Raw genomic sequence first — 14,226 nt, 5'->3', positions numbered from 1 at the left:
CTAATCCATCTAGCTATGGTTACTTTTGAAGTTTCTGTCCCCTACGCTGTCCGGAAAAAAGGACAAAAAGGGAGTCTGAGATTCTGAATGGATTTGTTATTTTAAGATATTCTAGAATACACCTCCTCACATCCAATAAATGAAAACGTTCCTCTTTCTCATTTGCTGCATTTTGACAAAATGAAGGGAGGACAATATCTTGGGACCTATGGAAGCTAGATGCTACCTTTGGTAAGAACCCAGGGTCTGTCTTTAGTATGACTCTGTCTTCTAGGATCTGTAGGAATGGTTCCCTGATGGAAAGGGCTTGGATTTCACTGACCCTACGGGCTGAAGTGATTGCCACCAGGAGTACTGTCTTAAATGTAATAAGCCTTAGGGAGGCCTCTGAGATAGGCTCAAAGGGTGACCCCAAGAAAGCTTTTAGTACAACTGCTAAATCCCAGGATGGGACTTTGGTGATTCTGACTGGCTTACGTCTAGCGACTGCCTTACAGAATCTAGCGACAAAAGGATTTTCCTGTAAGCGTTCATCTAGGTACACACTTAAGGCAGCTATCTGTACCTTAATAGTACTTAGGGTTAAACCCTTGTTTACACCTTCCTGTAAAAACTGTAGAATATTAGCCGTATTTATGTCACGGCTATTCAGCCAGCTATTAAATTTTTTCCAGACTTTTTTGTAAATAGCCCTCGTGACTGGTTTGCGACTCTGTAGTAAGGTCGCAATTACCTCATCTGTCAGGCCCTTACTCCTTAAGATTTCCTCTTCAGTAAGCACGCTGAAAGCTTCAGTGTGGCGACCTGTGGATGGTAAAGAGGTCCCTGCGACAGGAGGTCCTGTCTGTAGGGAAGTCTTAGAGGCGGACAATCTGTCAATTGTAGCAACGTTGTGAACCACGGTCTCCTGGGCCAAAAAGGTGCTACTAGATTCAAACAGGTTTTCTCCTTGAGGAATCTTGCTAGGACCCTCGGAATGAGATGAAGAGGGGGAAATGCATACGCCAGACTGAAAGTCCATGGAGTTTGCAAGGCATCTACCGCCAGGGGCTGATCTCCTGGGTTTAGCGAGAAAAAATTGGGAACCTTTGCATGCTTTTTGCTCGCAAAAAGGTCTACCTCTGGTTTTCCCCAGTGAGTTGTTATGAGATTGAATGCCTCTGGGTGTAAGGACCATTCTTGGTTCGAAATCTTTTGTCGACTCAAGAAGTCCGCCTTGTTGTTCAGCTCCCCTTTCAGGTGAACTGCAGAAATGGATTCCAGATTGGCTTCTGCCCGCTGGAAAATGCGTCTGGCTACCAACATCAAACGAGGACTTCTGGTACCTCCTTGTTTGTTTATGTATGCTACAGCCGTCGTATTGTCTGAACGGACTTGTAGATGGTGACCCTGTATTGCGGGGTGAAAAGCTAGAACAGCTCTCAGGATTGCTGTTAGCTCTTTCCAATTGGAAGAGACACATTTCTCCTCCGGGGTCCACTTGTCCTGGACCCAGCTTGAGCCGAGGTGTGCTCCCCAGCCCCAACTGCTTGCATCCGTTGTTAGTGTTGAAGTGATAGGAAGGACCCAATGAACCCCTTTGTTTAGGTTCTCCCTGTCCTTCCACCACCAGAGGGAGCGTTTTATCTTTGAGGGGATCGATACCTCCTCCTCCAGATCTCTGCCTTTTAATTGTTCTAACAGAAAACCCTGAAGGTCTCTTTGGTGGAACCTGGCCCATTGTACGGCTGGAATGGCTGCCGTCATAAGACCTAAGACCGACATTACTTCCCTCACCGTACATTTGGGGCTGCATTGAAGAAAAGATATTCTCTGCCACAGATTTAAAATCTTTTCTTCCGGCAGTATAATTTTCTGATCTACAGACTTGATCCAGTAACCCAGATACAGGATCTCCTGTGTTGGGGTTGTCTTGGATTTCTCCTGACTGACAATCCACCCTAATCGACTCAGGCTGAGTTGAGTCAATTCCAGATCCTGAGAAAGACGACTCTCCGAGTGTGCTGTTAGGAGCAGATCGTCTAGATAGGGGATAATTGAGACTGATTGAAGCCTCAGTGGAACTAAAGCCTCTCCGAGAACCTTGGTAAAGATTCTTGGGGAGGATGATAGACCGAAGGGAAGTGCTCTGCACTAAAAGTGGTAAACCTTTGTGTCTATCTGCACTGCCATCCGAAGGAATTTCTGGCATTCCTCCCTTATTGGAATATGCAGATAAGCATCCCTTAGATCCAGGGTTGCCATAAATATCTCTTTCTGCAGGAGATTCTTTATAGAATAAATGGACTCCATCCGAAATCTCTTGTAACGGAGTGAGCGATTCAGTGGTCGGAGGTTCATAATTAGTCTGAATCTCCCTGACGGCTTTCTTACCACAAAAATGTGCGAGTAAAAACTGTCTCCTTGTTCCTGAATAGGGACTGGTGTCAATACCTCTTGATCCACCATTTCCCCTATCAGTAAAGGTAAGGCCCTGGCCTTTTCTGAGTGACTTGGAAGCTTTGTCACCAGAAACTTGGAAGGAGGGTTGCTGTGGAATTCCAGCGCATGACCCCTTTTTATTATATTTAAGACAAACTCGTTCGAGGTTGTCTCTTCCCATTGTGGAAGAAATTTGCTTAATCTTCCTCCCACAGGAACCCTGACGTCACTGGGGTTTGGGATCCTGATTGGGGCGGCTAAACAGTATGCCCCCTTTTCCTTTCGCTTTATGTCCCGACCAATGTTTTTTGGGGGTTGAACTCTTCTCTGATTTAGAGGGTTCCTTAAAGGGACGAAAAAATTTTCTTTGAAAATTTTTCTTTTTTGCGGGAAAGGTTTTCTTTTTATCCGCCGTCCTTTCTAAGGCGGAGTCTAATTCAGGCCCGAAGACTAAGTCTCCTGAAAAAGGGACGCTGCACAGGCGGGTTTTAGACGCCGTGTCTCCCCCCCAGGTTTTCATCCATACTGACCTCCTTGCTGCCACTGAAAGTGCTGCAGACTTAGCCGTAAATTTTACGGAGTCCGTGGAGGCGTCAGAGATTAAACTGGTGGCCTTAAAAAGCATAGGGAAGGATTTCAGAAGCTCCCCCCTAGGAGTGCCTGCTTTTAAATGTTCTTGTAGTTGCGATAACCAGAACTCCAGGTTTCTAGCTACACAAGAAGTGGCTAGAGCTGGTTTTAAGCCTGCCATAGAGGCATCCCAGGCCCTCTTTAAGACAATGTCTGTTCTCCTGTCCATGGGATCTTTCAGGTGGCCCATATCCTCAAAGGCCAGATCAGCCTGCTTTGAGATTTTGGACAGAGGGGCGTCTAGTTTAGGATTTTTATTCCAGACCGCCTCTGGGCTCTCATCAAAAGGGAACCTTCTCTTAAGGGATTTAGGAAAGAAAACCTTTTTATCTGGTTCAGACCACTCCTTAAGGACAAGGTCAGAAAGCACCTTATGTATAGGGAAAACCCTTGCTTTCTTTTTCCCCAGAGCCTCATACATTTGATCATGTCTGGATAACTGAGTTTCTTCCTCCTCAATTTCCAGCGTATCATAGATAGCCCCCATTAGCTCATCTACTTCCTCGAGAGATAATCTATATTTTGAGGCTTTAGATGCTGCTTGATCCTCTTCCTGACCCGAGTCAGTGTCAGAGGATTCGGGGCTAATCAACGTGGGGCTAGGCTCCCTGACCATACGGGGCTCCCCTGAGCTGGGTGTTGTAAGGCATGGTGAGGAGGAGATTATAGTTGTTTTACTCGTGGAGGCAGCTGCAGCTGATCCCACATCAGTGATTAACTCCCGGAGGGACTTAAAGGTCGACGCCATTTCCTCTTTAAAGGAGCCTAAAAACTCTGCTAAAGGGGAATCTGCCTCAGATTTAAGCAAGCTTGCAATGCATTGCTTGCATAGGGCTTTGTTAGAGCCAGAGGACAACCTATTCCCACAATTAGGGCACTTTTTGCGGCCTGTCTTGTCTTCCCTTGGTATCTCTTTAGCCTGAAAATAAGAAGACAAAAGATTTCTTAGCGTCAGCACCATGTCCCTCCTTAGAATCACCACTAACAAACAACCTCACTGTGAGTAAACCGCCACCGTGGGGCACTACAGGACCCAGCCTACAAACACCACCACTCCACCAGAGTAATAGCATGCCCAGCAGCCTACCTGGGATTGGCTGGTGCCTGTCTGCGCCGGAGTATCCTGGGGAATAGCCTCCATGGTCCCCCTCTGACGCTCCGGATCCCGCCGCTAATCCGGTATAGCTGGACGCTGGTCGGGCTTCACAGGCACAGCGCTGGCTCTCCCTCTCCTCCTTGTACCCTTAGAGACCCGGAACCGGAAGTCTCGGCACGCAGTGATGACGCGGTTCCGCCGGAAGTGACGCTCGGCGTCTCCGACCCCACCGCAACAAGGAGCAGAGATGGAAGGTTCCACTCACCGCTCCTGGGGGAAACCGGCGCCATTCTGCCCCTGGCCACCTCGGCACTGGAAGGAGGAGGGTAACGGGTCTGCTCCGAATCAGCTGGACGGTACCCGAGCCACAAAGAAAGGTATGGACCCAATACTGCAGCCAAAAAACAGGACCCGGTCCCTTATGGCTAACAGGTTCTCAGGCAGCCCCTGAGAGGGGCCTCCAGGTTCCTGGCAACATGTTCCTCCGACGGAGGAAACACAAATGACTGACCAGGGACCTGAGGGACCGCCTTTTGAACTGTGGCAATGTGTTTCCTGTGTCGATGGGAGGAGCCCCATCTCTCAAGGGCTGTCCTGGAAGAACACTTGGGAAATCCTCTTTTCTTTATCGTACATCACGGGACACAGAGGACCATAGTAATTACTATGTGGGACGTCACATAGCAATGCTATTTGTGGAGAGGGAGAGACAACCCATAGGGCGCCAACAGACTTGAGGACCTATACTGCTGCCTGCAGCACACTGTGCCCAAAGGTGATATCCTCATGCCCTTTTTTACTTGATAAAATCTGGTGAATGTATGGACTGCAGACCAAGTTGCGGCCTTGCAGACCTGAGCCATGGAGGCTTGTGATGCACTGCCCCAGAAGCACTGACTGCTCTAATAGAGTGCACTTTGACATGAAAAGGTGAAATCTTACCTTTTAACCATTAGGCCTGAATTATAGACTTGCTGAATCCACTTAGCAATAGTGGATTTCGACACTGCCTTTCCCTTCCTAGGACACTCTGGCAGCTTGATAAAAACATCAGTCTTTCAAGACCTGAGCAGTCGTCTTTAAATAGACCTTGACAGTCTGTTCTCTATCTTAGACCCTGGTTTCGTAAAAAAAAAAAAAAAAAAAAAAAGGACGGTAGGGCAATATCTGGTTTAGGTGGAAACCTAAAACCACCTTAATTAAATATGGCTTCTTTACAGGAAAGAGCGGCCAACTCCGACACCCTTTTGCAGAGGGTATAGCAACTCAAAACACTATTTCCCTTGTCATAAGGACCAAGGGAGTTATGCTGTAATGGTTCAAAGGGCCGTTTATGCAATGCTGACAAAAAACTAAGTTCAAGTCCCAAGGGTTCAAGGGTGGTCTAACTGGCGGAATAAGCCGCATTAACCCTTGTATAAAAACCCCGGACCAAAGAACGCGAAGCAAGCAGTCTGAAATAAGACTGATAAAGCAGAGACTTGGCCCTTAATAGTAATTCAAGGCCAGCTTAATTTGTACTTGTAGGGAAAAAAAAAAAAAAATAAACAAGAATTCTACCTATGTTATATTTCCGAGGGTGGCAACCCTTGGATTCACACCAGGAAACATAAGCCTTCCCTCTGATAGACAACTCTGGAAGCCGGCTTCATTAATGAAGCTAGAAATCACTGACCCGAAGAGACTATGTCTCTTCAGAATGTGGCCTACAATAGCCAAACCGTCAAACGTAGAGTTTGTAAGGTAGGATGGAATATTGGCCCCTTTGAGAGTAGGTCTGGCTGAAGTGGAAGGGACCATGGATCCCCTGCCGCCATCTTTACAATTTCTGCATACCAGGACCTTCTGGGCCATGTTGGGGCTACAATAATTGCTGGCTTTGGTTTTCCAGCTTGATCCTGCAAAGAAGACGTGGCAGCAACTTTATAAGGAATAAAGCCTAACCATGGTGTCACCACGCATCTGTCTCACATGCAAGTGGATCCCTTGTCCTTGACATAAAGTTGACAAACTACATGTTGAACCTGGACACCAAAAGATCTACGTCCGGGATCTCCCATCTTTGGCATATAGCAAGATTTCGGGGTGAATGGACCACTCCCCCAGGAACAACTGCTGGCGACTCACGTAGTCCGCCTGCCAATGCTCTATTTCTGGCATGAAGACTGGCGATAGGCAAGGAACATCCTTTTCCGCCCAAGCTAGAACATGGTCCACCACTCTCTGAGCTGCATGACCCTTAGTGCCCCCTTGGCGATTGATATAGGCCACAGCTGTGGCATTGTCGGATTGGATCCTGACAGGACAATCCTGTAACCTGAATGTTCAGGGCTTCAAAACCAGATGCACTGCCCGAATCTCTGGGATGTTGCTGGGCAAGGCTTTTTTGGTTCTGGACCACTATCCCTGGACAGTTGTCTTTTCCAGTACTGCTTGCTTGCAGTACCACTTTCCAGGTTATGGGTATGAAGGTTTTTTTCTTCTGCAGATTCCCGGATACCGAGCACCAACTGAGGCTCTGGAAAACCCTTGAGGACAGCCGCATTGGCAAATCTAGAGCTTGAACTGTTTTGTTTCAAGCATACAGGATGTTTTGCAACAGTCTCGAATGGAACTGGGCATAGTGAACTGCTTCGGATGAAGCCACCATCTTTCCGAACAACCTCATGCAAAGGCGAATGGAGGGATCTCCTTTTGACCTGACCATCCGCACCAGCTCCCTTATGGAATTGATCATTGCCTGATTAAAGAACACCTTTTCCTGGGCTGTGTCTATCAGACCCAAGTACTCCAGCCTTTTTAGAGGTAACTGGTTGTAATGCCTACGCTTTGCTCCAAATGAGTCACCAACTGGTCTATTAGTAATAGATCGTCTAGGTACGGCAAGACTGTTATGCCCTGTGCCCTTAACCTGGCTAGAGGTGGGGCCAGGACTTTTGTAAACACCCAGGGTGCTGTAGCTAGCCCGAAGGGAAAGGCTACAAACTGAAAATGCTGATGTTCTACCTCGAATCGCAGAAACCTTTGGTGAGCGGGAAATACAGGAACATGCAGATATGCATCCCTGATGTCGATAGATGCCTCCGATAGAAGTTCTCCTCCTTGTAGGATAGAAACCACTGACCTGATCGACTCCATGCAAAAGGAGCAAATCTTCAGGAACGGATTTAGATTTTTTAGATCTAGAATGGGTCTGACATCTCCATTCCGTTTTCGGTACCGTAAAGAGGTTTCGATACAACCCCAAACCTTGCTCTTCTGTGGGGATTTGTATGATCACCCCCTGAGCCATTAATCAGTCTAGTGCCCGAAACAGATTATATTCCCTGGATCTTTGGGAACGTTTGACCTCAGAAAACGAGACTGTGGAAAGTCCCGAAATTCCAGTTTGTACCCTGGAGATGACCCATCTGTCCCGAAATTCCTCTTGCCAGACTGAGAACTGCAGAAGTCTCCCCCCCCCCCACCCTGGAGTGGGGGGGGGAGACTTTCAGAATGAGGCTTTAGAATTCTTTTTTGCAGGATTCCGGCCCCAGGACTTCTTTTGTGCCTGGGCCTGACCCAGAGGTCTTCCTCTAGAGTGACAGCGGAGACCGCCGCCACTGCCTAGAGGCAGATGCCCCTGGAGCAGGAAAAATAGTCAGCTTAAATGAAGGGCGTTTATTCTTTCTTTTGACTGGCAAAAGTACTTTCCCACTGGAAATTGGATGCATTTGTCCAAATCATCCCCAAATAGCCAATCCCAATGAACAGGAAAGCCAGTCAGGAGCTTTTTGCATGGTGCTTCAGCTGACCAATTTTTTTTAACCACAGGATTCTATGCATGTGTACTAACACAATGCAAGGTGGGCAAAACATAATGCTCTTAGTAGCTTGGCCAAATCCCAGGCTTGCTGTACAGGAACCTCTTTAAGGACCTGTCTAAATTTAGGGATTGACATATGTCTATTGCAGTGACTGCAGGCTGAGTAATGGCATCTGCCAAAGAAAAAGAGGACTTTAACAGGGACTCCAACCTTTTATCTGTTGGATTCTTAAGCATTTGTACATTTTCTACTGGACAAGTTAGACTTAATCACACTGGAAATTGCAGCGTTATCTGCTGGTAAATTACATTTTTTTGGTGAATTTCTCCTCTATGGGATAGAGAATCTCTTTGGAGGGGGAAAATGCTTATCCGGGTGATCCCATTCAGCCTAATAAGCTTTTCTAGTAATGCATAAAAAGGAGACGCATGCAAAGGCTTTGAAGTTTTTAAGGAACCCAAGGAAGAAGTCGAACTTACAGCAGACTCCCTTCGAGGTAGCATGAAAGTAGAATGAAGCAGCGCCATAAGAGCTTGTATCAACAACTTCTCAGATTGCAAAACTGAAAAGGTTTCATCTACCGTTGTTTACTCTGCAGAGGAGTCATCGGTTTGTCATTCCTCCTGATCACCTGAGGGTAACAGCTCATCCTGTACCCACTGTTCCCCTTGAAAAGGGTCTAATGTGGGGGAGGGAGATTTAACACACTTCCTATCCATTTGGATGGAGGATGCAATCAAAGCCGCTAATCTTCCCTCTAGGCTCTCTCGGGGCAGAGGAAAAGTCATCTTCAGTGACTTATACAGGGGCTGAGATGTGAGAAGCAGTTGCACCACCAATTTGTTCCAATGGCTCACTCTGGCTTGCCATATCTGGTATTTCAGTCAAGGATTCCTAGCGCCTGAGGGTGAAATCTTTGGTACCTTTTTGGTCTTTGTGGTGTCTTTTTTGGTACGCATAGTCCCAAGCACAAAAGCAGAGGCACTATTTAAATGCACCATTTGCTGAACTTTTGACAGTGTAATGCCGCTATACAAGTTCAGCCTAGCGCTGGTAAAAAAATATGTCCTTTCCATGTTAGGAATGCCCTTTGGTGCCCTTACCGCCTAAGCCCGTCAACCCGCCCCATCCTTTTGTTTATCAAAAAACATTTCCACGTACGCTGTGGGCGCCTTCGGGTCCACAGACCCAACATGGGGGTGGGGGGGGGGGGGGGGGGGTGAATTCAGAGCCCGACGACACAAGCAGGAAGAGAAAAAACACATGTGGAGCGAAACTCAGGACTTCCACACCCCCTGCCGATTCCCTAACCTTCCTGGTCCCTTTCAGGGGGGGGGGAGAAAAGCATGGCAGATCTCTTACCTCGTGAGGAATCCCCCTGTGCAAGCTGCTGCGGCCACACACAGACTGACACTGAGCTGAAGTGAAGACAACAGATTAAGGTATGTGCACATACTCCCTCTAGCGGAGATTTAAGGCATGACAACATTTTTCCCTAAGGAAGAAAGCCTTCTTCCCTTACCTTATTCTCGCCACAGTATTCTGAATTAACAGACAGCTCCAACATTCATCCATCACGGCGGGCTGTGTTTAGCAAACCTTCAAGGACCGGGTGCCTTTTTAATTGGGGTTCCACTCCCTTGGACCTGTAATAGGACCCCGCCAGAAAAAAACTTTAATGTAGAATGACCAAAGCTCTGGTCCCAGGGTCCAGCCTTGCAAAGAGGCATTACAGGCAAAACCTCATGCTTTGTATATGAGGCCCGGGTATCATCCACCATGGCCTCAGTGAGACTTTGGATGGATCCGGTCTATGGAGGGTATTTAAATCCAGCAAGGATCCCTCCTGGAGCTCCTCAGAGCACATTTTCACTAGTGAACAACACCTTGGACACTGGCAAAAAAAAAAAAAACTGAAGTGTTCCCAGTATGGGAGGGGTTCTATAGGGAGGCAACTTCATGTTTAGGGTGTGCCAGTATCCATCACCTGAAGGTGGCCTATAACCCACATAGTATTTACTATGGTGCTCTGTGTCCCATGATGGACGAAAGAAGAAAAAGCAAGAAAGCTACATTAAAACATTAGAAGAGTAGAACTCAAATGAGGAAAGGAAATAAAAAGAGGGGTACCTTTTTTAGAATCCTGAATCTGTTTCATGATCTCCTCCCTCTCTGCCTGTTCTGTGGCAGTGGTAACTCTAAATGAGCCTTCTCGGGTAAAGGTGGTTCTGCTGGCATCAAAGGTAGCGGTTACACCGCATTCTTTTTCACGTTTTTGTTTTCTCTCCAGACATGCAGCAAAAGCACATCCAACAGCATGGCTTAACCTCTCACCCTAAATTCATAATAAAAAAAAAAAGTTGCTAAATGGACATTAGATAACAAATCTCAAGTGAAAAAAAGGGTGCCATGTCAGATACATGAACATTTAAAAATGTATTCAGGGCAAGTTTTAAGAAGAGACTAAGTTTAACCATTTCCCGACCGGCGCAGAATGGCACGGGCAGGCATATTGGCATACAGGTACATCCATTTTTAAATGCCACCCTGCCATCGCGAGCGCGCCAGCATGCTCGCGTGCCAGTCGCGGGTCCCGCGGACTCAATCGCCGTGGGGATACCCGCGATCGTCTCACGGGGCGGCTGAACGAGGAGATGCCATTGTAAACAGCATCTCCCCGTTCTGCCTAGCAACAAGTGACGCTGATCTCTGCTCCATGTGATTGGAGCAAAGATCAGTGTTCACCAACACAAAGCCCAGCCCCCCACAGTTAGTATAACGCCCCTAGGAACACTTAACCCCTACACTGACACCCCCTGGTTAACCCCTTCACTGCCAGTGTCATTTACACAGGAATCAATGCATTTGTATAGCATTGATTGCTGTATAAATGACAATGATCCCAAAAATGTGTCAAAAATGTCCGATGTGTTCGCCATAATGTCGCAGTCACAATAAAAATCGCTGATTGCCATTACTAGTAAAAAAAATAAAAAATAAAAATTATAAAAATGCCATAAAAACTATCCCCTATTTTGTAAACGCTATAACTTTTGCGCAAACCAATAATCGCTTATTGCAATTTTTTTTTTACTAAAAATATGTAGAAGAATACTTATCCGCCTAAACTGAGGGGGAAAAAAATGTTTTTTTTAAATATATTTTTGGGGGATATTTATTATAACAAAAAGTAAAAAATGATGCGTTTTTTTCAAAAGTGTCGCTCTATTTTTGTTTATAGCACAAAAAATAAAAACCGCAGAGGTGATCAAATACCACCGAAAGAAAGCTATTTGTGGGAAAAAAAGGACGTCAATTTTGTTTGGGAGCCACATCGCACGACCGCGCAATTGTCAGTTAAAGCAACGCAGTGCCGAATCGCAAAAAGTGGTCTGGTCATAAGCCAGCCAAATGGTCCGGTCTGAAAGTGGTTAAAAAACCCCCCCCAAAAAACATAAACCTAACACGTCATTGTCTGTGCTCTGAAAATAAAACCTATTTTAAGTTAGCCAAATACTTGTATCGTTTCTCTATCTCAGTGACAAATTGCAGATATATATACACACACACACACACACACACACACACACACACATATATACATATACACAATCAAGAGGCCAATTTTGGTAAAATTAAGAGAGACCATATGCCCACAAATGACTGGCAAGTAGTTGACCTCTCAGAAAGGAGTTCTTTGCCATACAGGATAGCAAACATTTGCAAAGCTAAGTACATGGGAACTGCCCTGCGTCTTCCCTCTTTAGACTTACAAATTTTTTATTATTTCACAACATTACAATTAGTTAATACGCAATAATAAAATTATGTCATTATAGTCTTCTCAATACTGACCGTGTCCTTAACAGCCATAAAACAGTGGCAAATCCATCTTCTTGTGGTCCCATCACGACAGATATAGGAGAATGCTCTGTCAAAATTCCTGTCCGGAGCACAGAATGACACTTTTTCTATTGTTTGGTCTAATAAAAGATCCTGCATGAGGAAGCAAACACGGCTTGTTACCAACTAAAATACAGTCAGTTGAGGTGGGGGACAAACAGGAAAATACACAGCAGGCACAACTCTGACACTACCCTTTCTGTGAGCATTCACTGAAATTATGCAACTGTACAGTAGCAGCGCAATTTTAGCCTGGTTAGGAGACATCGCTTTACATTTGTTTGGCTACCTCTGCCAGTCATCATGGGCATACTATATCTGCAGTTGACCGAATGTTCCTTCTAGGCTCATGAACTTGTCCAGCAGAAGGAATAACTGCTCTCTGGTGAACCCTGGCATCAGGTTCAGAAGCAGTCGTGTCTTGGCAGAAAAAAAAACACGCTTGACGCATCTATAAGTGTTTAGGCACATCAAGCACTTGGGCAATAATTTGTTTCATGGAGAAGAATGTTGGTCATTAAAATGCATTACCGCTCAAGCCATTGATGCGTTTAAACACGTTTACATGAGTCAAGTGATTTTTCTGCCAAGACACAGCTGCTTCTGAACCTGCTGGCAGTGAATTTTTTTCTGCCTCTAAACACCTATGTGTACATCGACACGGATTGAAATAGCGGGGTAATTTAGAGGCAGAAAAATAAATAAATAAAAAATAAAAAAAAGGACCACCACATTGTGTGCGCGAGTACAAAAAGTGAATCTGACCTGGCCTTAAAGTGGCCAGGTTGGCAAAGGGGTCTTGTGTTGCCAAGAAGTATCTATGTTAATTGTTAATTAATCCCAGTGTCCCTGTGGCAAGAGGGGGGCGGTCACTCCCTAGATCTCAGAACAAGACTAAGATTGGCACCAATTATTTTGTAACGGAGAACATAAATAAGCCATTTTATGGTGGTAATTGTTAGGTCTGTGTTTTTAGCAGCTCTCTTCTCTGTGTTCAGGCTGCTCAGCTGCCTGATAATTGTCAGCAATCATTGATCCTCCAGTGGCTCAGCTGGTTTTCAATACCCACTTCAGGATATTTAAACTGCCTTGTTCATTCCTTCCCTTTCCTGCCTTCGTCAAACATATAGAGATTGTCTGCTGCGTTCCTGTTGAAGACTCTGTCCCGCTGATGTCCCTTCTGGTTCCTTATCCTGTTCTGCTGCCTCAGACTATGCGGATCTCTGGTTTCCTGATTTACTGGCTTTGTTTTGACTGTTTACAGTTCTGTATTTTTATCATTATATTAAAAAGGTGTGGTCTTTACTGCATTTTCTGTCTCAGTCCGATGCATGGTTCCCGACAGTAATTTAGTGTAAGATAGAAGGTTATGGCTTAGATTATGGTCAGCTCAAACTGCTGACTGTTTAAAGGGTGCCAGCTCTGGGGTCACTCACCTAGAACAAGCATGTAGATCTTGTACAAGCAGGGGCGTAACTATAGGGGGTGCAGCAGTTGCCACCGCAACCGGGCCCTGTGATGCAGGGGGCCCATGCAGCCCCCTCTACATATGGCCGGCTGCAGCATAGGCAGCTAAGGGTACCAGTGCACCATGCACACGGGTGGCTGGAGGTGGAGGGTGACTAGCAGAGCTCCATGCTCGACTATCGCACTGGCTGCTCTTTAGTTGTGCATTCCCCGCATGACCTGTGTCCTTGGCCGGCTCCTCAGAGTACCCCTCTCCTGCACCATGCATTGCCGCTCAGTCGAATGTCTGTTCTCCCCAGCCAGAGTCCCCCCCCCCCCCCCCCCCCCCGAGTCCGGCCCACACTGCTCTGCATACTTCTCCCGGGTAAACAAACTTTAAGCACACAGATGCAGTGCAGCCCTATGAGAGCCGGCTCCCCGGAGGACACTGCAGGCTTGTCAGCCAACTCCCCTCCTCCCCTATACACAGATGATGAAAGGTCTTTCTGGGAGATATGCTGATCGCCCGTCCAGCACACTGGATGGCGCCCAGGCCAACATGGATGAGTGCGCGGCCTACAGCTTGGTCATGGTGAGTGAGAGGACCCCATCCCCCACACACCATTACTTACCCCCTCCATCTCCCCCTGGGGACAGGGACCCCTTCTCACGTGGGGACAGGGACCCCCACCTCCCCTGGGGACAGGGACCCCTTCTCACCTGGGGGCAGTAACTTCATCTGCCCTGGAGAAAAGGACCTCATCTCTTCTGGGGACGGGGACCCCATCCTGCCTAGGGACAGTCCCCCAATGGGGCACTTAAAAATAAAAAAAATCATAATAAAAAAAAACTACTGATACCAGTGGTGGAACTACATGGCTCACAAAGGTCATACCTGTGACCACACCCTGGAGTTCCACCGCC

At 46.6% G+C, this 14,226-nt stretch overlaps 1 protein-coding gene across 7 annotated transcripts in view; it reads right to left on the bottom strand.

The window, feature by feature from the left end:
* Nucleotides 1–14,226, bottom strand: part of NUMB (NUMB endocytic adaptor protein) — a 181,672-nt gene that overhangs the window by 27,738 nt on the left and 139,708 nt on the right. For all 7 annotated transcript variants that reach the window (XM_077464567.1, XM_077464573.1, XM_077464571.1 and 4 more), the window contains 2 exons: nucleotides 11,809–11,949; nucleotides 10,084–10,288 (listed from right to left, as the gene is read on the bottom strand). In XM_077464567.1, coding sequence (XP_077320693.1) covers nucleotides 10,084–10,288; nucleotides 11,809–11,949 — 346 coding nt within the window. The remainder of the gene's footprint in view (nucleotides 1–10,083; nucleotides 10,289–11,808; nucleotides 11,950–14,226) is intronic.

Source organism: Lithobates pipiens, unplaced genomic scaffold (genome assembly GCF_037356315.1).
Source record: "Lithobates pipiens isolate NorthernLeopardFrog02 unplaced genomic scaffold, aLitPip1_a1.2 Scaffold_30, whole genome shotgun sequence".
Taxonomy (NCBI): Eukaryota; Metazoa; Chordata; class Amphibia; order Anura; family Ranidae; genus Lithobates; species Lithobates pipiens.
This window is presented reverse-complemented; position numbering and strand designations above follow the sequence as displayed.